Source organism: Fukomys damarensis, unplaced genomic scaffold (assembly GCF_012274545.1).
Source record: "Fukomys damarensis isolate Sample0158 unplaced genomic scaffold, DMR_v1.0_HiC HiC_scaffold_19, whole genome shotgun sequence".
In the NCBI taxonomy this organism is placed as follows: domain Eukaryota; kingdom Metazoa; phylum Chordata; class Mammalia; order Rodentia; family Bathyergidae; genus Fukomys; species Fukomys damarensis.
Window position 1 is genome coordinate 12,552,798 of NW_022900931.1, and position 27,088 is coordinate 12,579,885.

Consider the following 27,088-nt stretch of genomic DNA (forward strand, 5'->3'; position numbering starts at 1 on the left):
TATATATATAAAGGAAAACAAAATTGCAAATATGAATCTTCCAGGGTTCTATTACTAACAGCTATTGGTAAAATATTAGTGTGCTTCTTTCTAGTCTTATTTCTACACGTTATTTTACAAAGTTAGAATTCAGCAAGTAAAAAGCTATATTTTTCTATTACTTTTACTACTATCATATAAAAGTCTTTGTAAATAATTACTTTCAATTGGTTGCCTGATATCCCATATTTCAATTAATCCTAATTTTCTAAAAATGTTATTAATGAATGGTGTTTCCACTTTTTAAATCTTGGGCATAAATGTTTGCTCAGTTTTAACACTTTTCCCTTCCAGTGGATGAATAACACGGAATGACTAGTCATTGTGCTGAGCGCTGGCCAAGCTAATCAGGGACAGACTGTCTGAGACCTGTGGCTCTGACTTTGCCTAAGCACCAGACTCCTGAGGTCTCGATGTTGCTACACTGCCTCCAGCAGGGGTAGAGGCCTCACCATTTTAAGGCTTTTCCTGAACCTGTAGAACCTCCTTGTATGCAGTGGTAATCACCACCGTAACCCAAATATATGTCCTGTGAAGCAATGGTGGAACTTTAGAGGCCATAACCACTGTCCACCTTCACCCTAATACAGCAAGTACTCTTTGCTGAAATATGTACCCTTTGGCCTTATTGCAGTGAAATATAATAGATTAAAATACCGGTCTCTGTTCATTTTTGCCAACTATTAAATCCGGTTTTGTAACTTATGTCAAAGGGTACGATACATTTTAAAGATTGATTTAGCTAAATAAGAATAGGGATCTTTTCAGTGTTGATTTCAACTATATGATAATTAATTGTGTAAGGAAATAAAACCCTCACTTATACACCTGGCAAATTTAGTTGAGACAACAAAGAAAACAAAAAAAATCAGCATAAGCTAATTGCATAAACGATACTTTTCTTATCAGAAAAACAATTTCAAGCAAAGAATATTCACAAGGAATATCTTACCCCGGCCGGGAATGTCATTAGGAAGTTTATGGTTCTTCCAGATGAATGTGGGGCTTGTATCCATTGAGGTAGTATAATTTATGTGGGTATCATAAGTCAAAAGGACCTTGTACTGTATGAGGAAACAAAAAAGAAGATGGACAGGGAGTAAAAACACTCTATAACAATTTCCGATGACAGTCATTGTTCTGCTTAAATTGAACAGTAACATTTCTCAGTGGAACAAGGTAAGTGTTAACCAGCTTGGAAGTAGTTAGGATCTGCTTATTGGTTCATGGCATGGACGCAGACTTATGCATTTTATATTTCTTTAGGACTGTGCACTCTACCATTAACTCCTGCCCGACACAGAGTTTTTGTTTCTATAGAGAGCTAGTTCAAGCCTTCCATTTTACCAGTGTTAAAATAGAAGCCATAAAAAAATTAGTCAAGTCACATGACAAAGAAAGCACCAGTGTTTACTACAGTATTGAGTTGATTCCGAAAACCATATCTCAAGAAAATGCATGACAGCTAATATCCATCCATGACATCATTTCGATACATGTCAAGAAGTTCTGAATAATTCTACATTTTAAAAAATGTATTAATTTCATAATTTTCTTCTATCCCCTTTTCTCTATGGGACACTAATTAGGTTTCCACGAGATTTATTTTTCAAGTAACCTACTAATACAAATATTAATATGGTATATCTTTATTACTGTTGCAAAATTGAGATCATTTTGTGAGCGAGAAAAATAATTATCCTAAACTCACTGCCATTCCCTTAAAATATTCTGTACTAAAATTTTACGTTTTCAAAACTATCTTCTTAATTTAAGAACAGAATCTATACCTATATGTACTGAGGATAGGAAATAGCTGACCTATTGGGACATGGCAAATTGTATATCTATTGAAATCTACTCTAGATATGCATTACTGTCTCAATGGCCCTAAGTTTTGAGAATTAATCCCTAGTTTTCCCAGATATACATAGCACATAACACAGCTTTATGGTATCAGCTTACTGATAAATTAATGAAATTTACTTTTAGAGAAATGAGTGAAGAGAATATTTTTCATTCTGAAGAGCAATCATGAAGCTAAGATCTCACAAATGTACCTGCCTCTTTCCGTGCCTGGCAAGGTTCATCCCAGGTTCAGATAACTTGAAAGAGAAGATAGATGTCTTTGTAGCTTCTGTTAGTAACTGAAGTATTAAATTGGGTCTGGTTTTAAGGTATTTCCATAGAATGTATGCCAAATATAGCATTATTATTAAAGGTTCAGTACAGTACCTAAAGACTGTGGATTACTTCTCCAAAACACTGCTGCCTGCTTTCCAGTTTGGTGTTCTCAGTCTGGACATCTTTTTGCTAGCTTTTTACATTCACCATTATAGATATCTTTTGGAAAGCAAGGTCAACATATACACTCACTCTATTATTTAAGGGTGTTGTAATGATCACACTAAGAAATGCAAAAATGAATAACTTTTCTTCTTAGATTTCTAGTTATGTCCACATCTGACCTCTGGAAGGGAAAAGTTTTTTTACTGACTACTTGATTGGCAGGAACCATGACTTTCATTGTTTGGATGCCCATAACTTTGAATGACAAAGATAGGTGGTTTGTTTTTAAGTAAAGTGATCAGCTATCAAGTGTGTTGTAGATGAGAAGCTAAACTAGAGAGGTGGAGAGCTGAGTGGGAGCCACTCCCTTTCTTTGAAGACTTACTCTGTAGGTGAGGAAAGCAGAAATATGGAATGGAAATAGAAGCACAATATTACAGTGCCGTTTACATGTGCCTGGGTGCTTCTATGTGGGCAGCTCATGATTTTCATGAGAGTTCAGAGAGAGAGAGCAGGGAATACCTGATTGACATCTTCTGTTATGGAAATGAACAAGCAACTCTTAGGAAAGCATTGTTACCCTTTCATTGACACTCCTGCAATGTTTTGGTTATTATATTAATTTACTTTGCATGGTATAGATGTGTGCACGCCTTATATATATAAAGAGTAAATAAAGTCGATATTCTGATAAGAAGCTTTATAAAGTAAATCAAGTAAGGCAGTAAAGCTGAAATGACCTTCCAAGTCTAGGCTGTCTCATCCCTTCTGTCTGACCTCTGTTCCCAGCCCCTTCACACCCAGCCACATCACCCCACTCCCCAGTCAGCAGTGTGGCCTACTTTCTTGGTATCCACAGAGGTGTACAGAAGCACCATGACATTGTCAATATCCCCACAGTCATCCAGCTTCACAGGACCTGTGGAACCTAAAGGAAAACCAGGGAGAATTAGAGGCCACAGTGGACTTCTTACCTAAAACCAGTTGGATCCTGACAGAGAGTATGAAATGGGCTTGAATTGCTCTATTTCAAATTTACTGAAAAATGTCAACTTTAATGTTCTTATCAGAGGGCATCTGAATTGGTTCTCTTTTTTTTAAGTACCAAGAATCAAACTCAGGACCTTGGGCTTGCCAGGCAGGCGTGGCACCACTGAGCTACATCCCCGGCCTTCTGAATTGGTTCTTGAGTCTGAGATTTCTGAAGGATATTGTTTTTAGTGGGAGATGTTATTTATTTAGAAGGAAACAAAATTTTCATTACATTTAGGAAGGCACTAAATATAATAAGTTAATAAATTCCTTATGTACTGGTGGATAAATTATTACCAAGATCACATAATGAATTAGTAGCATAGGTCACTGTACAATATAACTTAGATAAGAAAGAGACTGAAATCCCTTTGCTATCATTTATTGGCTGAAGACATTGAAAAAAATGTTACTTAAGTTCTGTTTTGATTTTTAATTTATAAAATAATAGCAGTATAGGATGAATGTATGAAATGGCTGTTCATGTAAAAAATGATCAGATCAGGAACTTCACTTGGTTCCATATAACAATTAACATTTACTTCATGCTTATTATATATCAGGCTCTGGGCTAAGTGCTTTATATGCAGTTGTTATTTTATTATCCTTGGAATTCTGTGATAGAGAAACTGTTATTACCTCTAGTTTATTGAAGAGAAACTGTTTATTGAATTCAGAGGTACTAAAGAAACTGTTCAGGGTCATAGAGATGGTAGGTGGCTAATTTAGATAAATATGTCCTGGCTTGAAGACCATATTAGTAGCTATTGAGATGCTTGATGATAATCATGGATATGAGAAAATTAAGAATGCACATAAAATGCCTGGCAGAGGTTGGGATGCAGGGGATGATCAATAAATGATTCTCACTCTCTCTCTCTCTCTCTCCTTCTTCAGAGGAGGGACAATGGCCTCTTCCTATCATTGTTATACAGCCCTAAGACCTGGTACCAGGCAACGTCTGTTCTCTGAAGCCAACAGAAGGCCCATCCTACAATAAGACACAGTTCTTCCAGACTAATATTTAAGGCCAGCTAGAGGAGGCAATTGTTAAAAGGAAATCTCAATCTCCAAATGGCATCTCAGTGTGAATGACATCTGGGTGTCTCAGTAATGGCTGCTGGCAAAGGGAATGTCAATCTAGCAGTTATCAGAGGCACAGCTTGTGTTAATGGTGCTGTCATGAAGGACTTTGGTCTTTAGAGGCATAACACTCTCAGGTCCTTGGAGGGTACGAGGGCAGATGTAAAGGAACCAAAATCAAACTCAAATATCTTTCTCCTTATTTGTCTCCAAGCATAGCCAAAATACCCTAAGGGATTGTTCGCAAGTACAGAGCCTGAGCTACATGCATGTTCTGTGATACCCGAAGACTCTGAGAAGCTGTGGCATAAACGGGGTCCAGATATCTGCAATGCATCCTCAGAGTTTGCCTCCAACTGAGTTCAAAGGTCTTCAGCTATCCAACCATCAATCACCAAACCCTCTTTGTTGCAAAAGCCCATCGCAAAGCCCATGTTTTTAAAATCTCTGCTGTTGTTTGCTCTTAAGAGATCAGTACCTTCAAAAGTGAGGTTCCTGAAAGCATGAGCAAACTTGGAAGTGGTAATAGTTTCTCCATTTTGAAGAAATGTCTTCAGCAAGTGGCCAAACAGCAAGGTTCCATCCAGGTAAGCAAGGGCAAAGTCGCTTCTTCCCTGAAGGAGAAAAGGGAATTTTTAAAAAGGTCTAAAAAAGGGATTCTGGTCCTAATATTGCAGCAAAATATTCTTGGGATCAGCCGGTAACTGGAAAGATAAAGGGATTTTAGAGGAACAGGAAGGGAGGTAGCAAAGAAGACTTCTGGAAAAGCATTCCCTGGTGTGGGAAACATGGTTTGTGGGAGCCAGTCATGGCCCACTGGCTTTTTGAAAGATAACTTCTTTCTTTATAATCAAGGCATTGACACAATGTGTGGTCAGGATGTTCCTAATTAGCATTTGTTAACATTTGTTCCTTTTTAAGGACTGCACGTGTTAAACTTGTTTTTGACCCTGCACGGGAGAAACTAGAGCTGAAGGAGTCAGGTGCTTCCTGTTAAAGATCTGACGTTATCTGTAGGAGTCAGGTGTTTCCTGTTGATGTGCCTTTAAAAGGCTGATGCTTGCCGGCAATAAACGTCGCCTTGATCAGACTCTTGGCGTCCTTCCTTTCTCTCTGCCCCATCTCCACCCCGCTGCTCTTTCAGGTTTGAGACACTGCTGGACAGTGCTCTGCGTCGCCCGCTTGCGACACCCTGGGTTAGTGCTCTTTGTTAGCCCATGTCATTCAGTATGGGATCCACAAAGCAAGAACACCACTTTTAGAGAAGTAACTTCCTTCCTAGGAGACCAGGAGAGTCAAGAGAAAGCATTGGGGGCGTGGTTCCTCAAGACTTCACACAGAAATAATACTTGTTTTCAGTTTAATACTTTCACTGAAGTGCAAAAGAGAAATCCAAAAAAAAACACATGCCAAATGACACCCACGCTTCAGCATCCCGAATGGAATATGAGACTTTGGATGGGCTGATATCACTGAATTTGCAAAGACAGCCCTGTCTGGATACTACTTCAGCCCTGGATGCTTGCCCTGTGGGAGCCCATGGAGAAGGTCAGGACTTCTCTGCTTCCAAGGTTGCTCAGGGTGATCTACCAGGATGGCCTCTGACTCGAAAGCTCTTACCCCGGCCAGACTAGATGTGTTTTATTCCATCTGGTGGCAGGACAGACTTTTGCAGGAGCTAAGAAGTTGTGCAAGTTCCATGCACTAGAATTGAATTTACTCGAAAATATAAAAAGAAAAAAAAAACCCTTTTATTGGTTTCAGTTTCTGTTGCTGAAAACATTTCATGATATGAACAGGATTCAGATAAGATCTACCTGGAAAGAGGTGACAGGCCCTAGTTTTGGCAGGGTGATAAATTGGAGGGCTGTGCCGCTATGGAGGTGTGTAACTCTCCTGACAGCTGTCTTGGCCTCACCCGTGTTTATCATCACAAGGTTGTTCAGAGCTGGCAGGACCGTGTCCCACACTCCCTGCAAGGTGCTCTCCATGGATGTCTCTGAGGACAGAAAACATCCCTCAAAATGAATCACATTAAAGTACATTGCTGCATGGGGTCAGGATTTAGCTCAGTGGTTCTACCGCCTGCCTTGTAAGTGCAAGTCCTGAGTTCGATCCCTGGCACCAAAAAAAAAAAATTGTTTTAAAAGTACAATGCTGCATGCATTCTAATAAGGGGGCCGTGATTGAATGTCTTTTTGATGGGACAAATACTATATACCAGATGGGGATACTGAGAAAATAGGAATAAGCTAGGATTCTCCTGGAAAAAGTTAATTATAATGGACTACAATGTCTTAAACTAGGAATACATTTCTCTAAAAGTGTATTTTGGTGCTAGTGGTAGGAGGAAAATGCTTTAGGGTACAAGGAACTTTGTGCTATTTAACTTCTACTTCTCCTAAGTGTAAGGCTGATCCTCTAGCAGGACGTCTTCCTGTCTTCTTGTAGGGCCACCTTCCTTATTGTTATGATTTATATCTAGATGTCCCCACAAAGCCTCATGGGTTCATAGGTGGGCCTTTGGGGTGTGATAGAAATCAGGGGAGTGTGATACCCATTAATGGGTCAGTCCACTGATGAGTTTATATAGAAATGTGTTGTTGGGGAGATGTGGGTCACTGTGGCTGTGGCCTGGAAGGGAATATTTCCCCACCTTCCTCCCTAGATCAGTTTCTGCTTCAGGCTGCCCTGAGCTGCTTTTCCTCTGCTGAACTCTAGGCTGAACCCTCTACAAGCTGTGAGCCCAAATGAACTTTGCTTCTCTTAAATCGTGGGTATTGGGAAAAATAAGATACTTCTGATATTGAGAAACCATGGACTGTTCAGTTGGTCCAGAGCACAGGTTTTCAATCTTTTGGCTTGACTGGATTGAACTGGATGAAGAGAAATTGTCTTGGGCCGCTAATAAAATATATAATATATTTTATGTATATAAGTAGCAAAACTTCCTTTTTGGTATATTGTAATTTACTCAATCATTTTGTGAAATAACACCAGCCCAAGTTGACAGATTAAGAAAACTTACATATCTGTTTAGTAACAATAAATGCCTGTCTCCACAGGCACACACACGTGTTCGCAGGTTGAAGTACCATTATCGGTCATTTTACTAGCCACATTGCATAAGCACCGGTTGCACCAGAGCACATAATATTGGATACACGTGGGTTTCGATTCAAGCGTGTAGCAGCGCGGGAGATGAGCTGGCTCCACTCTGTGTCCCTCTGGCACAGTGGCCCATTCTCACTGACAAAATCTGCGCTCAAGCACCACACAACTGAGTCGTGGGAAGTACTGCAAAATGTCTTGCAATAAAGTTTACGATCTTGTGGAGTTGTCCGGGGCCACAGGTCAGACACACCCGGTCTAGAGTCCAGAAGTAATCTGTATATAGTGGTAGGGATCCTGCTACTACAGCTTGCTGTGCATGGAGTTGGCCTCAGTTCACATTGGTTGAGTGAACTGGAACAAGTAAAAATTATTGTAAATTTAAGAATTCAGGGTCCAGTAAAGGAATAACTATCTTACCCTATGTATCTTATACACACACACACACGTGTGTGCATACACACATACAGCTTACCTGTGAAAACCTTTTAGAGAGAGAACTATTAATGGTGGAATTTCCAGGAGGCAGAGTCAGAACAAGGACATTTTTCATACAATCGGGGGCTGTGACATTGTCTTCAAAGTAGTAGTTACTATAAAAAAAAGTACATATAAAAATAAATTCCTCTCAAAATAGAAATGCGTCTTCTACAATTCACACAAACTGTAATATCAGCCTTGGGAGTGTTTTAAAACTTTCAGTAATCTGCAAAACTTTCTACTTTCCCCAGATAGGATTATTCTTTATTATTATACTTGCTAACTTGCATAAGAAAACTTGGGCATCTGTGGTTAGCATGCAAAAATGGAAAGGAAGAATCTGAAATAGATACTGTTTTGAGAAAGAATTGTTGGGCTCTAGCCCTGTAAGCTAGTGCTTGCTCGTAAGGCTTATTGACCTTGGCTTTATAAAAGAATACTTTCTTTTTCTTAGACGCTCTTGACAATTCAAAGATAGTGGAGTACAGTAGAGGGAAGTTTTATCATTAAACTTAGATGGTAAACATAAGCATACAAAGAGAAAACACTTTCTATAACACTATAACCTTGTTACCATATGGTGCATTAGCTCATTGATCCATGTACCATTAGGTCCTAGACAGTGCTTGGTAGGCTGTAGCCTGTCAGTGCTGTGTGAAATTGCTCTAAAAATCATGTTTCCTATGCTTCCTATTAATTTGGGTGTTTTAATATGCAAAAATTCTAACATGATTGAATCCAGTGACCATCATTTAATGTTTAAATACATCTACTATGTGCTAAGGACTATGTTGGCTCTTTTGCTAATATTATCATATCTAATCCTAAAAGCACCCCTAAAGAGTGGACATTTTAATCTTCATTTTTCAAATGAGAAGATTTAATTTCAAAAGGCTAAGAAATACTGGAGAGTAGAAGGAGCAAGATGTGGGGCCAGAGATTTAGCTCAGTGGCACCGCACCTGCCTGCAAGAACCAAATGTATCGTGTATCGTGTCTACTTTGAAATGTCATGATGTTCCCATAACTTATCTAGCTGTCCTTTGGGAATTGTCACAAAGGTAAGCTAAGCTAATGCTTTGTCAGTTGCCTGAGGATCTCTGAAAGGAAAACTATACCAAGTTGTCTATACTGAGGACTTTTCAGAGAGCAAAGCAGCTGCAGAAATCAATGCAGTTGTAGCATTCTCTGCATTTCTGCAGCTAAAAGGCTAAATCTATTATTTATCTTTGTGAACACCTCGCTATCTAACCTCAAGGCGTACAACGTCCAGCTGAAGTTTTTTTGCTTCATTTCTCCTCATACTGTGTAAAGTACAAGTAGTGTGGGTGATGGGTGAGGCAAATATGGGGACCATCTGCAGTAGGGTAACCTCTGATCTGAATACAGACAGGTAATGATTAATGATTCAGTCAGATAATTGTAGTCATGTGACCCAGTGGGTGGGACAAGGGGCAAACACACACACACACACACACTCACATACATGTGTACCATGTACATTTGATACATACTCCTTTGGGATTAGTCTAACTCAGATATTACATTAGTGCAGTTTCTTAGTGGGGTCTCCAACCATATTAGCAGGGGAGTTCTAAACAAAAATAGGATGTAACAAAAGGTTGTTTCTACTCATCAGAATTTTCTCTCTTTAATCCTAGAGAAGGGCAGAGGAAAAGATCACTACTGTGTGACTGCATCACCAATGACAAGGGATAGCTGTACAAATCAGAACCATATACCTGCAACTGACTCTTACCAATGGTGGCTAAAGGACCAGATGCCATTAAGAACTGAAGGGGAAAAATGAAGACCATATTCCTGGCATAATGTTAAGTTATTCACAACTTTATCATTTTCTTCACAGAGATCTTAAAGTCAGGCTACTGATCAGGATCCTATTTGACTGAGTAGGCTTTGTAGATGGGCAATCATGTGGATTTTATAAACGTTTAATAAAACTTTTGTATTTCGATGAAGGTGTAAAGGGAACATATATCTTCTAGGGTAACAATTGATTAAGTGAGAATGAGGATGAAATGAGAAGCTCATACTTTGTCATCGTACTGAACCACACAAGAGTCCATGTGCAAAGCAAGACAAAAAAAGTGTATCTTGAGGAAGTCCTTGGAGCCCTTCCTTTCTGAAAGAAAGTTTGAAAGTATGATACCTACTTGAATAGGTCCACGAGGATAATGACGGTGTCGTCGGCCACTGTCAAGTCAACCTTCAGGGATTCCACGGTCTGGGGTGTACCGCACATAACAATCACTGGATCGGAGAAAGCCAGATGAGAGGAGAAACATGACAGTTCATGTAACGTATAAACAGGGAGGGACCAATTTGCTCAATTGGAACCCAATACATCCGTGTTACTTCAAAAAAGGTAAGTACTAGACCTGGTCACAGTGACATACACCTGTAATGCCAGCTACTTAGAAAGCTAAGGCAGGAGGATGGCAAGTTCAAAGCCAGCCTGGGCAACTTAACAAGACCTTGTCTTAAAATAAAAAGTAAGGACAAGCGTTGCAGTTCAGTGGTAAAATGCTTGTCTAGCATGCCTGAGCCCTGGGTTCAATCCCAAGTACTGAAAAGGAAAAAAAAAAAGATTAACACAAATTCTCCAAACCACTTCTCATTTGATTAACAGCTGTGGAGTTGGACTAGAACTTCATGGAATCTTTAAAAATCATCTAGTTCATTTACTTAATCTTATAGATGTAAGGTGGCTGAAGCCAAGATGTCAAAGGATTCAAGAACCAGTTGAGGTCAGAAATAGATCCTGAGTAGCATTCAAGTTTATGCGTCTTGGACAGGATTAATTCACTGTGTTGGTGTGACTGCAAAAGTGAAGCACACCTTGCCATTTGTGAAAGTGGTTGAAAAAGATAGTAAAATGAAGGTGAGAAGAATTTATAAAGCCTTCCTAAGCAACTTTGCTTGGGTTTTCCCTGTAGCTTCTTAATGCAGAAGTCTGTTTTAGAAATTTAAGTGACGGAATGAAATCCAGTCTGAAACTCTACCCCTCATTGTAGCCAGGTATTTCCTGAATGCATAGTTTTATGCCTAAGGGGAATCGGGCACTTCATTAGATCCTTTCATATGCTGTGCTGACCAGTTGAATTATCTGTAGAGACGAGTAATTAACTTTATACTTCTTTCTTCCCAAATCTTGCTGAATGTTTTGCAACTGGTAAGTGCTTAATATACCAAATGCCTGAGCATGTCAGGAGATGATTACGTGAGTGATGTCAGGAGACTGGTCTTGCAAACACCTTCCCTTGTAGGAAATTCCCACAAAATTGATTTGCTCCTGATGTATTCCTATTTATAAAGAGAATTCTGCAAAGTGTGATAAATAACCTAACAATTTAGTGAGAATAAGTTTATCCCATTAGTTTTTCACACTTCTCCTACAACTCGTTGGGCAGATGACAGATATACAAAAAGATCACAAAAGTGAGATAATCTTCGATGCCTTGTAATTTTGCCTGATGCCATATACCAATAGATTTATCATCTCGGTCACCAGGGAGCTCAGAGTTCAGAATGTGTGAAGATTAGTCACAAATCCAGGAAAATGTTGGATTGAAGTGGATCCAAAACCAGTCCACTGGTGGTGATATCACTTGGGTTTATGAAACCATATGTTAGTGTCATCATCTACTTTATTATGTAGATATGACTACTTAATATTTCTTTGGCATTTTTCTCACAGAGGATAATGTTTTAGTCAATAAAGCTGCATGTAATTATAGGCCTCTCAAATACGCAAAATATATACAGGTCACAAGAAAGTTCCAGATGGGTACATTTGTCAAGATGACCCTGAAAGATAAGAATCAAGATATGTAAAGGTACAAATTCCCAATAATGAATGTCAGCATATTCTATACCTAAAATGTACCAATAAAATTAATGAATGAAAAAGATGTAGTATCTAAATAAAAATCTAAAGAAAAAAAAAAGATAGCTCCAAAGGACTTGGTATTCATGAGGAGGAAACCAGCAAAATGACTAGCTTCCTGTTGTCTTACCATTGCTTTTTCTGTTATGGCCCTCTAAGATATTTCGAAGCTCTGCTGTTCCTCTCAAGGTATCTTTGAAGCTGAGTACTTGAGAAAAATAGGAAACTCCAGCCTCCAGAGCATTGATGTACCTGGAACAGAAAGAAGAGGATCAAGAAAGCAGTTTCGATTTCTCATGGCTTTCTATGCCTTTCCTACTACATGCAGCTCTGTCGTGTGTCTTATTTCCAATTCATTTTTGCTGTTGAGGTAACAGACTATATACACTGTGGTATTGCTGGTTTGGGTGGTAGGCATCTAATTTTGTGAAAGCATGAGGGAAGTTTAGGGAATCTTCGTGTGGATACACAGATGATATGTCCCTTCTACCGACTTCTTTTTACTTAAGGAAGGGAGATTCTATTCTTCTCTAGCAATCAGAAACCTTTGAACCTACAGCTCAGAAATTTAGAGTTAATGAGAATAAAGTCTGCCTCTGTGAGAATTGGGTCTTTGTGTGCTCTAAGTTCACTCATATTTTTAGGGTGGGTCTTAGAGTTGATCCTGTAGCTTCTTGGCATGCATTGCTGGTGGTAGCCCAGTTTGATGGCAGAACTTAGCAGCCTCCTGGAAACACAGGCAGTAACTCAGGCAAAAGACCCCCTCTGCCACTTTTGCTGCAGTTGAGTGAACTGTGCAATTTTCTGTTGACAACTTGTTGCATTATTTCTGTTCTCCCTTCTCCCTTGTTCCTAAGAAAAAGTGTGGAAGAAATTACCCACAAGTACTGTACTTGTAGGTGCAAGCAAAATTCCCATTCTCTGGTATCATAACTTATACAGTAGTATGAAAGCATTAATTTCTGGTTTTCATTTTCATCCTCTGTAAAAGGAGGATCATGGTACTGGCTTTCTTTTCTTTGAAGAATTTATTATGGGAAATAAACTAATATACATATACTTTCCAAATCAGAAAGAATGTTGTGAATGCAATCTATGCTGATTATCTTTATGATACTTGAGTCACTTCACCCCTTTTGATTTTCTTTGTATGCAAGGCAGGCTGGTGCCCATTCTATTTCTGCTACTGATTATAAGCAGGTGTTCTTCCCTGACTCTGTGGCTTCTCTTCAGAGCAAATGCTAGCAGAATGTTAATGATCCTGCTTACCAGAAACAGTGCTCAGACTCTGTGCCATTCTTGAAAACATATGAAGTGTTCCAGGAAAACTTTTTGAATGGCAGGTTATTAGCCCTCCAAAAGTCAACCAAGAAATACATCAACTTGCGAGCTGGCGACATCATCCTTGTCAAGGTTTCTTTATAGTCACATGACAATCCAAAACTTCCAGCTGAAATCATGGGGAAGTTCAATTCGGTGTCTAGGCTATGCCAAGAGGCGAGAAAGAAACCAATATCCAGGTTAATTTAAATAGCATGAATAAGCTCCCTCTTTTCACCTCACTCAGCATGTGTATATTACTAGCAAAAATGAAATAGGGTAAGTGAAGCAGTTTTCTCACTTAATAGGTACAGTTCTCACACAGGTGAATTTACAGACATTTATTGACCATATGCTATACTCCAAGCACACAGGCCCCTGGACATGTGTGTTTGTTACTTTGATTTATTTCATCAGAGTAGGCTTTGCAGAAATAGAGATGGGGTCCCCATGGCCACCACAGCTGTTGAGCCAGAAAGGTGCTCTTTACGTTTTTCCCTCTGTGCACTGTCTTCTTTGCAGCTCTGGTATGGACCACCTAAGATGAACATCAGCTGAGGATTTGAGAGATTTCCTTCCACAGCTCAACACAGGGACCTTCTTGTAGTTCCTTAAAAATATCAAACTTCATTCTTCAACCAGGGGCTCAATCTAGACAGGTGCCAGGGGTGAGGTTACCCTGTATCTTTGCCTGGCTGACTCCTATTCATTCCTCTGGTCCTAGTTCAAATCTCTCTTTATCAGAAAACTCTTGAATACCTCAGGCCAGGGAGTTATTTGGGTATCAGTTGAGTACCTGTCTCCTTCACTAGACTTTGAGTTCCTTGAAGGCAGGGATCCTGTCTGGCTTGTTCACCTGTCTGCCTGGCTCACATGTAAGTGCTCACCAGGTATTTAACCAAGGGAGGAAAGCAACTTCCCTTTCCATCTTTCCATCATTCATGCTCCATTCGTTTCCTGCTTGCATTTCAAACTCATCATGTTCATAATCAAACTTAACTGTTCATTCCTTCGTTCCTCAAAACTGCTCTGTACATTGATTTTTCCATGTCTGAGATCTCAGGGCCTTCTCTGACTACTTTTCATACCTCAGCATCCAATCAGTTACCAAATACTCTTGATTTTACCTTCAAATATCTTTAAAGCTGTCCTCCCTTCCCTTGCCCATTGCTTTGTCTTAACTCGAGTCCTATTCCATTTCCTTGCAGACTTTCCTGTCATCGGTCTCTGCTGTGTCTATCCTATGTGCTGCTCCAGCCTTGAGCTTTTCATCTCCCTAGCAAGCTCAAATCCTTGTGGTTTCTGATTAAACGCCACTCCCTGCATTTAGATTTGCGTCACATAAGAATCCAAGTACGGTTCTGCTTCATTTTTCTAGTCTTTATTGTTTTTCTGTTATTCTTCTTTATTATTCTTCTATTTCCAAACTCCAGCTAATATAGGCCTTGGCAGACTGTCTTCATTTCCCTGTTCTTTGCTTTCACAAATAATTCTTCCTCTGCCTGGCTAGGAAGCTTATCCACTCATCTTTGCCATTAAAATTTTTAACCATTCTTCAACAGAAGACTCATATAACATTTCCTTTGCGAAGTCTTCCTGCTTCTGAAGCTTTATTTGTGGTGACCATTTCCTTCTACTCATCCTGCATCTTCTTGTTTTCTCTCCACTCATGGAACCTGTCCAGTTATGCCTTGGATTGGTCGTGGGGCCCCTGCCACCTTCTCTGCAGTATTTGAGCAGGCAGGGGGTGTTTTACTTAATTCCCTCTGTGCTGATGAAACTAAAATACTTCTTTGGACACAGAAGCTCCTCATATATGGTAAATCCATTTTTCTGATAGTGCTTTCCTTCTGAGCATGAGCTATCGCAAGCTTCGTGTTCAGATAAGAAAACAATTGGGAATGATTGCAAGGAAGAGTAAGATTCCGTATTTGCCTGCATTTGGGGGTGGATGATGGGCTCAGCACACGCTTCCGGGGTGTCTGACTGACGTGGTGAGCCTGAGCCTCTGCACGAGCCTTGCCGCCTGGTGTGAGGTGTCCCAGGCAGAATGCAGCAGACGCTTTGGAGGCCTAATGTTCACACTGCAAAACCAATCACAACGGGCCCTGCAGTGTAGTTTTCTCTGTGTAGAAATAAGGTGGTCCTTGATTCGGGAAATCACAAAAGGGAAAGAAAGGCAGAAGAGAGAGATTTTGGTCTAGAAAATGTGATCTGGAAAAACAAAGCCTTTGTGGAGATGTAAAGTACACTGAGTTAAGTGGATGGAAGAGACGGAGGCAATTTTCCTGAAACCAGAGAAATATTTTTCTTTTATGATATATTGGAAGCTGATTAGGGTACAAAGAACTTGAATATGTTATGTCTATCATTCCCAGATAAGTCTGCAAAATAAAGTCCTTGTTACTCTCTCTACTTTAATCAACCTAAAGATAGAACAGAGCCCCACTGATGCAACGAGGTGTGGTGCTTTGCTTAGTCTTCTCTGCCCTGTTTTAAATTCCTCCTATTCCATCGTCACTGATTTCTTTGCTTTCTGCCAAGACTCTGACCTTCCCTCATGGTGCGTGGTGTCTTTTGGAGTTAGCGACTCAGCCTAAATGAACACTGCTATCATTCACCCCACAGAGAGCAACAGCGGAGTCATCCGGGGAAGGGAGTCGTGGTATTAGAGAGGTAGCAAAACATGAGAGTCCCAGGGCCCCTCATTGTGTTGCCTTGACTACATGGTTGTTTGTCAAATCATTTAAATTGTAAAGTCTTCTCCTGACTTCAATGTACAGTGATAGCGAAACAAGGGCAAACCAAACTACTTACTACATCTGGTAGGTGGAGTACGTACACGACGGTCCCATGAGGGCACAGCCCATCTGTTTTTCTCTCTGGGAGAAAAAGAGAAACACTGAAGTCTGAAACCAAACATATTACTCAATGGGTAGAAAAGAAGTGGCAAGGGGAAGTATCCCAGAAGGAAATGGGCCCCCAAAAGATCACAAGCAGAATAGAAAGGAGTTGTGTGTGATACTCTCGGTTAGGATCAGGATCAGGATCTGTGACATGGAGGTAGATTTGAGGACTGAAGGAGAGGGCAAGCTTCAGATTTAGGAGAAGCTACAAAGTCGGGCTGAAGTGATTAGAACACATTGCAGTCAACTGAGTGATTGTTGATCTTATTCTTTATGGCTTTACTTCCAATGCTCTGCTTCTTGGACGTCCTTTTCCTAGATTCCCGTGGTATTGAGTGACTTGTGTACCTGCTTATCTCAAGAGACCTCGTAGTACCCAAGCTCCTTTGAGCTCTGGTAAGGCTTTGGAGTTGGCTATCGAGAGGAAGAACTAGGCAAGAATCTCCCTCTTCCCTTTTCTACCCTTTCATGTTGCAGTTACTACTGTTAAATTTATGTTTCGCTTCCAACCTCAGGCAATTAACCTGTGGCTTGAGCACGGTGATGACTTCAGGCCGATTTCTGGCATAGATGGTTCTGTGTGCGTGCACACGTGTGTGTTCTGGGGGTTGAACCAGAGCCCTGGGCATGCAAAGCATTCGTGCTACCACTAAGCTACATCTCTAGCCCCTGGCTATGAGGGTCATGAAATATGTTTTAAAATATGAGCCCTTGGGGATTTTTTGAGAGACACAAAAGCAAACCAGTTAATGCCAACATTTAAAATTTTTTAGTTTTAAAATCAACATAAAATAAAATCATTCTATAAAGTTGTCCAAGGTCACTGGTATCCAAGGTGCCAGTGAATGTATACAGCTGGTAAATCACTAAATTTCTTTCCACTTTCCTGGATCCCTGAAGGGCACTTGTTACTTGGGAGATCTATGCAATAAAACCAAGGTACCCTGCCTTCAAATCATGCAGCTGCTGGCTAGAGACGGAGGAGGAGATGCTTCCTGGACAGGTGCTAGCTTCATCTGGGACAGTCCTGGGTCAGGGAAGTGTGACCTACCTCTACTCAGGTAAATACTTACAGTAATGTCCCTGAGCAGATCCAGACCTTCACAAGTGCTGCTCCGACAGTCACCTGACTTAGGAATCAGACCATCCGAGTAGATAAAAGTAGCATTCACAGTGACATTTATTTCTGTTGTCCGGAAGTAAGGAGAAATAGAAAGCTTATGTTATTTTTCTGTAGTTTACACCCGCTGTGAAACTTATCTCTTGCCCAATCACCTGGGACAAAATTGATATCTATCTTCATGCCTAGGAATATTAGAAATCTGAATCCTTCTTTTACTCTCAGTCACTTCTTTCCTCTGTCTCTATGTCTTTGTTTCTTTCCCCTTTCCTCAGTGTTTTTGACATCTAGTTAACCTACCATAAAAACCACCCATTTTAAGAATATGATTCAATAATTTTTACATGTAGAATTATGTAACTATCCCTTCAGTCCAGCTAAGAACGTTTCATTATGCTTGCTGCTCTCTTTGCCTTTCTTTTTACAACCTCAGACTGGGCAAGTTTCCCATACGGGTCTAGAAAGTGTTAGGGAAGCAAAGACAAAGGTACAACGATATTCTGTTCATTCCTGTTCCCAAGATGGTGTTCTGTTTGCTGCCAGTTAATATGGCTATGTAGTCCTCCTTAGTCATGTTTTTGTGGTACTGAGGACTGAACCCAGGGCCTTCACTCTGAGGCTTACTTTTTCGATGGAGGATCACACAGAACTGTGCTATTTCTGTTAGAGAGGCATGGATGTCTCTAGGGGAAGCCAGCACTTGCATGTTGTGAGAAAGTGAGCAATGCAGACATATGGTTTCCTCTTAGGAGGTAGGACAAGGATGACAACCCTGGGTGGGATCATTCCTGGCAAGTTTTAGGAGTAGCAAGGAGGCCCATGTAGTTATGACAGAGATAATGTGGGGTAGCATGGGTAGGAGGTAAGTTAGATAGGAAGGTCATATCATGCATGGCCTTGTAGCCCTAGTAAGAAATTTTGATTTATTGTAAGACAAGGTCAGACATCTTTAGAAGACTTTGAGTTGAAGAATGATATTGTTTGATCACCATTTAAAAATAATTTCCTTGGACTTAGGGGAAGAATAGAAGCAGAGACACTAGTTAATGGGATATTTAAAACCTAGGTTAGCTCAGATTAAAGTAGAGGTGGCAAGAGTAGAAAAAAAGATTGCATTTCATGTATATTTTGAAGGTAGTACCGATGGGAAATTGTTGATGGATGAATTAAAAAGTCTGAGAAAAGGGGTTTCAGGATAATGTCAATATTCCTGGCATGAGCAAGTGGGAGAAAGGAATGCTACTGACCAAGATAGGAAAGAATGTGGGAAGATCAAGCTTCTCACTGGTGTGAAATGGAGGAGTCAGTTCAGATAGATATGCAGGGTGTGAGATGCTATTAGACTTCCCAGTAGAAACAACAAATAAGGAGCTGAATATGCCAGTTGGGAACAGTTGTTAGTGCTGTGACACTTATCAATGAAAAGCTGTCACATCTGTGTCTCTGATTTATGATTTTAGAATGAAAGGGTGTCTTCACTTTCTAGAAAACAGAGCCAAGAGAGAAGCTCCAATAGGGTTCTTTTCCCAGAGTCTCACATTTAGAGAGTGATGGGATTCAGAATGGAAACCATAATTGTTCTGTTTAGAATCGTTGCAGTGTGTATCTAAAAATGGCCTGAAAGGTCTCATGTGTGTATGAGGTGATTGAATCTTGGGGACCCTAGACTCCCAGGTGGATGCACCTATGGATGAACTCAGTAGCTGAATGTGCAGTTGGGAGATGGGCCTGTTTGGAAGCAGGTCACTGAGGTGTGACCTGGAAGGGTATTTTCTTGTTCCTGGCTTTTCCTTTTTCTCTCTGTTTCCAGGCTACCCTGGGTTGAGTGCCTGTTCCTTTGCCATTTCCTTCTGCTATCCTGTCCCTTCTTTGGAGCCAGCCAACCAAGGGCTGTCACCACAAGCCAAAACACACCTCCCTCTCCATCATGAGTGTCGGGTAGTACGTCTCAGCAATAGAAAAGTGACTAGAACACAAACCTTTTGTGCCCTTTTGATATTTCAGGGCCATACTCATGCATGAGGGAACATTTTTTTTTTTACTTGCTTAATGATCCATCAACATGTTAACAAAATTTGCCAATTGGTAAGACTTCTTGATCTCAGCTAATTTTGTTGGATGACAGTGTTTGTCTCATAAGCATTCAGGATACAGAGAAAGTAGTGTGTGGGACAAACACATGGATACCATCAGGAAGTCTGGGTGACCAAGGCAGATTTCTTAGGGGAAACAAGTGTGGCTAACAGTTGATTATCTATTTTTCATAAAGAACTTGTTACTCTGCTCTGCTTTCTGCTCAGTGGACAGGTGTTATGGCTGTCTCTAGAAGTCTTCCCAAAGCTGCATGTGGTTATATGTGGGGCTTTTCAGAGGTGGCTGGACCTAGAATGTGTGATGCTGGGATCAAGGGTATGATGCTGGGACTGATCTATGGTGCAATGCTAGATTAAGGCTCCCTCACTCTGGGAGTGAGTGCCACCTGCCTTACAGGATAACACCCTGGATAAGATATAAGGGACAGAAAGTGGGTCACTGCTTGCTGCTTGTTGACTTCTGCTCGCCTGTTCTTTTCGTTTTGTTTTGTTTTGGTGGTATGGGGGATCAAACTCGGTATACTGTGCTTGTGAGGCAGACGATGGATCCACTGAGCTAAATCCCTTGCCCCTGCTTACCTGCTCTTCTTCCCCTCTGCCATGCCACCCTGCCCTGGAGCCAGCCAATTATGAAATGAAACCTCTACAAACTGTGAGCTAAATAAACCTTTCCTCCTTTAATGTTAGGTGTCTGATATTTTGTCTCAGCAAGGAGAAAAGTAACTAAGACACCAGGGAAAGAAATTATATAGCACTGCAAAATCTATACAAAAACCTTTTCTTTGTCTCAGAAAAAAAAATCCCCTTTGCTTTAAATGTTTCTCATCAAAGATAAAGGAAAAAATATGGTCATTAGTTCCCTGAAAGAGATGAAAGTTTTAATTGGATTTCACCCCAGTTCACAAATCTCTCTTTTTAGCAAGGGGTACAAGGACTCAAAATTTGTTTCCCTTTAAAATATTTGCCCGATCATAGGAGTGGCTAGACCCACTGACCAGAATACTCCTCCTCATGATAGGTTATTTTCTTTGTGGTCTATCTCAAGGCCAAAGTGAATTATACCTTCTGGCCTGAGATCTTTGTATAATGAAGGACTTTGACCTTTAGATAAAGGCAAAAGCATCAACTACAGTGCCCCTGGATATTACTAGGTACCACATTTTGGAAAAAAAAAAATAGAACAATTCAACTATTCTGTTTTTGTCTTTATACTATTTCTTACATTATGGTCTTCTTCATCTGATCATCAAGAGAGGAAGCTACTCTTCCACATGGAGTTGGTCAACTGTGGTTTAACTGTGTTATTAGGCAACTGTGGGTTAACTAGGTAACTATGCTTTTTGTAGAATGTGCCTGAATAACCACTACATCTTCTGTAAACTGTCACCAGAGGAGCATAACAGACTCAGAAAGTCCTGCCAGCACACTTCCCCCCACCCACTGCCGCTCACCAGCTGCTCTGCTTTGCGTAAATCCTGCTTGCTCTATTCCCAGAGAAACTCCAATGAAAGTAAACCTCATAGATGTAAAAAGAGGTATATAAAGAAGAACAAACTTCTATTCAGTGCTCTTGAAACTGACAGGAGTCACTTGTTGATCTGCTAGCACTAAAAGTTGCTCTTTGCCCCTATCTTTGTGTTAAGAGTGGCCCGTCCAGGGTCCTCACAGTTTCCTGCCTAGATGACGACACACATCTGATTCCAAAGCGGAGACATCCTTAATTTTGCCAATCCTAGACCGAGCTTGGGAACCTCAGTCACTAGTCTGACATTATGAGTGAATTTCTGTGTGTTCTTGCACAAGCTATTTTAATTTCTTTGACTTGGTTTTCTTACATATTTTTGACTGAGTCAAAAATAGGTTGGTCCAATCTAGTGGTTTTTAATCATACCTTTAGCAGTAAAACATTTCAGCAACAAAGTTGTTCTTCTAAAGATACAAATAAGAATGTTTTTAAAGGTAGAGACCAGTTCCACTGGAGAACAGAAGCATAATAAGAAAGCCACTTCAGAGATGTGTCTACCAACTAGGGGGTAATAATTTTCTCCACCTTTTGTCATTCTTGTTAATTCAAGAACGTTTACTTTGTGATACTTTACTCAATTAAGAGGATCTAAATGAGGGGTGTAAGTTCTAAGCTGAAGAGGACAGGTCAATATGATCAGGCCAGAGACAGTTAGTGGATGGGGTGAGGGGTACGATGGGTTTACTAGCAACTACAGTGTGGATATAAGGCAGCCATAGTGCTGAGCACTTCATAACCTTTATTGTCCTTGATTCAACAACAGGGGAAAATATAGGGAATTTAGAGTCAGGAGAACATTATAAATGTGGCTCGGTGGGCTCAGGGGAAGGGACTGGAAGAGTACATATGTGGCAAAGAGTAGAAAATGGCAAGAGGGCCGGGTATTTAGCTTAGTAGTTCTGCCGCCTGCCTTGCAAGCTCAAGGTCCCATGTTTGATTCCCAGTATGAAAGAAAAGGAAGGAAGGAAGGAAGGAAGGAAGGAAGGAAGGAAGGAAGGAAGCAAAGAAGGAAGACAAAGAAAGAAAACAGGGCAAAAGAGCATCTTGGGAAGCAGCAAGAAGAACAGAAGGGAAAGGGAGGCGGGTGCGCAGGCGCAAGATGGCACCCTGGCTTCTGGAAGATGGCGGCACTCATCGCTATTAACGTTGAGTCAGCCCTTCCCTTTGGGTCTCAGGCGCCAGTGAGAGTTCTGTTCCCTCCCACCCTCATGAGGTACACTGACTACTAAAACTCCTAGGCTCCAGGCAGCCCATGGCTGCTATAGAAAAACCCCAACTGTAAAAACTTAACTGGGCCTGGGAAAAGAGGAACCATGGTGTGTTGTGAGTGTGACATCGCCCGCCAGCCCCATTTACTGATAGAAAGAGGTGGAGACCTCTTATCACTATATGCCTAGCACTGGGATATGGTTTCTTTCTCTTTCCACCTCTCTTTCTTCCTCCCTTCCTTTATTCCTTTGTCCTTTTTGTTTTGAAATGGGGATTGGACCCAGCACCTCATATATGCTAGGCAAACACTCCAGCACGGAGAAACATTCCCCAGCCTGTTTTATTTGGGGACAAGGTCTTGCTGTAGTGCCCCAGCTGGCCTCAAACTCATGATTCTCTTGCCTCAGCCTCTGATAGGTGTCTGCTACCATGCCTGGCATAGGCTATGAATTTTTATGAACATTGGTTTACTTAATCCTCCTCTGAATCTTACAAGGTATTAATACTTATTCTAATTTAAAAACAGGGAAATGGAGATCCACAAAGATCAACTTGCTTAATGTTACACGGACAGTAAGTAGTGGAGCTGGGATGGGAATGTAGGGCAGTTTGATTCTAGAATTTACTATCCTGTAGTAAGTATATCAGTTCTCAAACTGTGAGATCCTAATCTTTTCACAGAATCTGTGAGGGCAAAGCTATTTTCATAATTATACTAAAATGTTCTTTGAGTTTGCATTCTTTCATGAGCATTACAGTTTCCCAGGGGCTACATGACATACATATATTATGGTAACAGACAGATAAAGACCCCAATATGAGAATGTAGGTCTTCCATTAAGCTGGACATTAAAGACACTTACAGAAATGTAAACCAATACCACCTTTGTTTTGGCTTCAGAAATGCAGATTTCCTTTAATAAATGTTAGTGGTAGTGAATGCCTGTAGTTTCTGCATTGTGGGAGGCTGAGGCAGGAGGATTGCAAGTTTGTTCCCAGCCTGGACAACTCAGTGAGATGCTGTCTTAAAATTTAAAAGTTAGAAAAAGTGAAAGGGACCGAGATGCAGCTCAATAGCTCAGTGTGATGGCTCTGGGTTCAACAGCTAGTACCACCATACAGATTATAGACAAGTGAAATATTTATTTGCTATTTTTAGTGAATTTATCAACAAATGTTTAAAATACTTCTCAGCTTTAATTTCCAATCCAATAAATATCAATACATGTAATAACATGACAAAAATTCTTCAGGACCCTCAATAATTTCTATGAATGTGAAGAGGTCTTGAGACCAAATCATTTTAGATCCACTCCTATAGAACATATTTTATGGTTATGTGTACTTTTTAAAAAATATTAGTTGAGGATATTTTCTCTGTCTCCTCAGATCCCAAGAGATTTCTCAAAAAGAAACTTGAACGTTTTTTCCGACAACATTATGACTTCAAATAAATTTTAACTTTTAAATAAGCAGTTCCCTCAAGAACTGCTTTCTACCCATACCCTGCCTGCACTCTCTGCCAGGGAAAATGCATGAAAAGCTGAAGAGTAAGGTAATTTCAGAACCCTCTCTTCCCTATGTAGGCTTGAGAGTGGGGTTCAATTAATGTGACACTGGAATGTAGGTGTGGGGGAGGGTATGAGAGGAAACCAGTTAGTACAAGACAGCACTTACAGGATATAGTCCATGCATTTTGGTGTGTAGCATGCATCCAAGGAGGTAATACCCTAGGTTAAAGGAACCTCTTTTGTTTTTCCCCCACACTGTATCCCATCAAATTCTGTCTGTTGTGACCCACAAGGCTTTCCCAGGTCCAACAAAAAGCAGTGGTCACTTCCTTTGGGATATCACCCATGGCCTTGGACTTCTTAATTTTCTTCAATTTAGATCTCAAATATGTTATTTATTCCAAATGACAACGTTCAACACATTTAAAACATGAACTAGCTTTTTCTCTGAACCCCTTTTCTCTTGTGTTTACTATGCATGAACATCTGCTGAACAAAATGCATGATCAAATGCAAAAATCTGGGCATCACTGTTTATTCTTCTCTCTCTATAGAACTCTCCACTTACTCAATCCACTCAACAACCACATCCTCACCATCAATGACTCTATTTATAATTTAGTGAAATTTAGAAATGATAACTCAGCCAATTTCACCCAACTAGCAAATGAGGGAGCAGAAATTCAAATTCAGGTTGTATGAATGCAGAGACAAAGCCTTTAACCAAAGCCCTGTGCTAAAAACTCATTTTATACGCCAGGCAATGTGCTCCTCCAATACTGGCAGTCAGTGTAGCACCAGCAGCACCAATAACAACAGCAAGAACAATGCAAACAACTGCCATCTATTGAGTATTCATTATGCTTCAGTCCATGTATGAGGTCCTTTGAATTTTCTCATTGAGTATACATCAAGTCACACTCTACCTATACAAGGTAACAAACATTTATCCTGATTTTACAGGTGAATAAACTGAGGTTTGGGGAATGTGCTTCAAATTATATGTGGTAAATAGTCAGAAACCAGGAAAAGAAACCAGGATCTGTTAGATTCCAGGTCTCTGTTTCTAATGATACACCTCTACTCCCTTGTAAAGAAAAAATTAGTCCATGCTGGGCAAAGCTCACTCAGTGGCAATGTGATACACTCTTTAGAATCAGACAAATAGATCTGGATCTCATTTCGAACAGACTGCCTAAGTGATCTTAGCAACATTATCAACTTATGTTGTGAAACCAGTGTCAACCATGCCAACCCCCAGAGCTGTGGTTAGTAAAGAGATGATGTAACTAAAGTACCTAGTACTTACCTACCACATGACAGCACTCAAACAAGGAAACCAAGGCTCATAGAGACTGAAGGACCAAACTCATGTAGGGTCACAGAGAGAAAACTTCAGGGCAGACTGCTCAACCTAGTTCCTCAGACTTCAAATCCAGTGTTCTTTCCTCTATACCATGTCGCCTTGGTAAATAACAGGATTTTATTAAATGACCTTCTAGTTCCATTATGGAGCTAGATCAGAGCCATTCATTTACTTCTGAATTGAGTTCAGACAGACTAGGTGTATAAACAGAAGTAAGTTATTATACATATCTGAGAGGTTGCTCTTTTTCCTATTATTATTAAATGGAGACAATTAAGACATATCATCCTTATAACCATAAATTACCATTAAGATGTATCAAATACTCATTGACTTAGTAATTCTACTTCTGGCAATGTAGTTTCAGGGAGTGAAGAAAAATTATATACCAGAAAAATATGTATTATATTATTTTAAAGGCAATCACAAGAAATTAAAAAGAATGGAATAGTCTACCATAGGGAATTTTTAGGTAATTTGGGTGGCATCTCTTTTAAGGAGTGGTGTGTACTCACTCACAGGACAATATAAAGAGTATGTAGGTATAGGAAAGTCATGTGTGGAATAAATGATGTGAAGTGAACCCAAAGAATGTAGAATTGTTTCTCTGCCATGGAATCATAACCATATTCTCAAAAACAAGACCCTAAGAAGAAGCATGAGAAAAGAGACTGGAAACATCTAGGTGGCTAGAAATTATCATAGGCAATTTGTTTGGCCTCTTACTTATTTTATGTAAAGTTATACAATTGATTTTTATAATTACAAGATATAGTGGGTAAGGCAATAATGAATTTGATTGCAGATTTATGGAATTTGATTGCAGATTTACAGTGCGGAGCTTTGTGCCACCATGAGATATAAAGAGCCATCCAAGAGCAGAGCAGGGTGGATTGTGAGTACATCAAGGGGGTCTAAGCCTTCTCCCTTAGGATCCACTGCCTTGAAATACAAAGGAGTTTCAGAGGGCCCTTGAGGATAGTTGGACGATCTGGCAAAGTACACAAGGTCTTTTCTTAGAAACCCCAGAGGCTGTGACAGAGGAAGACCCTGTTATGATATTCTTACCAGCTTTCTGCAGGCGCTCCCTCACAATCTCCAATCCCAAATTCACTGCTACTTTCAAGTCATCCAGAGGTTCTCCAAAGGCGGAGTTGTTCATCATGAGGACGCTAATTTCATAGTTGCCACTGTAGCAGTTCCTACTCATCTGGGAGGCCCAGTACGCCAGCCCAGGCTGGAAGAGCTGGAGGAGCAGAGCCCACAGAGCCAGGCCCAGCAGTGGTGACTTCATGGCCTTGCTCACCTCAGACCCATACTCCCTGTGCTCTTGCTTGTTCTAGCTTCCAGCGACACAGGATCTCCAGCCAGACAGTCTCTAGCTGAGTCGTTGGTTCTCCTCTTCCCCACACTCCTTTCTGGTCATTCCGCCCCATGGTCACATGGGCCTACCTGCCTGCCAACAATGAGTAGCTGCATTACGGTAGGAGATAAACCAAAGTTCACTTTGGGTGTTTCTGTACAGAGCTATAAATGTGAATACCTCCTGTAACTCACCCAATAAAAATATATCAATTTGAGATACATCACTGAGAAGAGGGAAAAGAGGAAGAGGGCAGTCTTTTATTTAACAGGCTTTGTGAAATGGAAAATAAAGGTCAAAGGGCTTATACATTACACAGATATGATGGACTATTAGTACTTGGGGTTTAGCTAAACATCCAAACGGAATTCTCAACTAGCAAGTATCTCAGTCATTCAATCAGTAGCTCTTCATTGAGACTTGAGTATGTATTGGGCACTGGAGATACAGCCAGGTGGACACATTAAGGTCCTCTGGGAACACACATTTTAGTGGGAAAGGCAAACATTGTACAAGTAAGTATGAATAACTAAATCCAACAATGAAAATGTAGAGTGCTATGAGAGCACATAGCAGATCACTATAATTTATTCTAGAAGGTCAGGAAGGTCAAGGAAGATTGGATCCTTCAGATGAATTCCTGAAGGACAAACAAGTGTTAACTGAATTGAGAGAAAGAGAGAGTACCTGAAGCAGGGTGAAGTCCCAGTAGGAGGAAGGAGCACATAAGGTGAG

The 27,088-nt window shown here is 40.4% G+C and overlaps 1 protein-coding gene across 1 annotated transcript in view; it reads right to left on the reverse strand.

The window, feature by feature from the left end:
- Gucy2c (guanylate cyclase 2C) overlaps positions 1–26,284 on the reverse strand; it is a 69,012-nt gene extending 42,728 nt beyond the window's left edge. Inside the window, exons 1-10 of the mRNA XM_010638420.2 lie at positions 26,059–26,284; positions 17,240–17,352; positions 16,078–16,142; positions 13,210–13,425; positions 12,071–12,192; positions 10,208–10,304; positions 8,030–8,147; positions 4,922–5,057; positions 3,171–3,256; positions 992–1,103 (exon numbers count right to left, since the gene is read on the reverse strand). Coding sequence (XP_010636722.1) covers positions 992–1,103; positions 3,171–3,256; positions 4,922–5,057; positions 8,030–8,147; positions 10,208–10,304; positions 12,071–12,192; positions 13,210–13,425; positions 16,078–16,142; positions 17,240–17,352; positions 26,059–26,284 — 1,291 coding nt within the window. The remainder of the gene's footprint in view (positions 1–991; positions 1,104–3,170; positions 3,257–4,921; positions 5,058–8,029; positions 8,148–10,207; positions 10,305–12,070; positions 12,193–13,209; positions 13,426–16,077; positions 16,143–17,239; positions 17,353–26,058) is intronic.
- Positions 26,285–27,088: the final 804 nt, after the last annotated feature.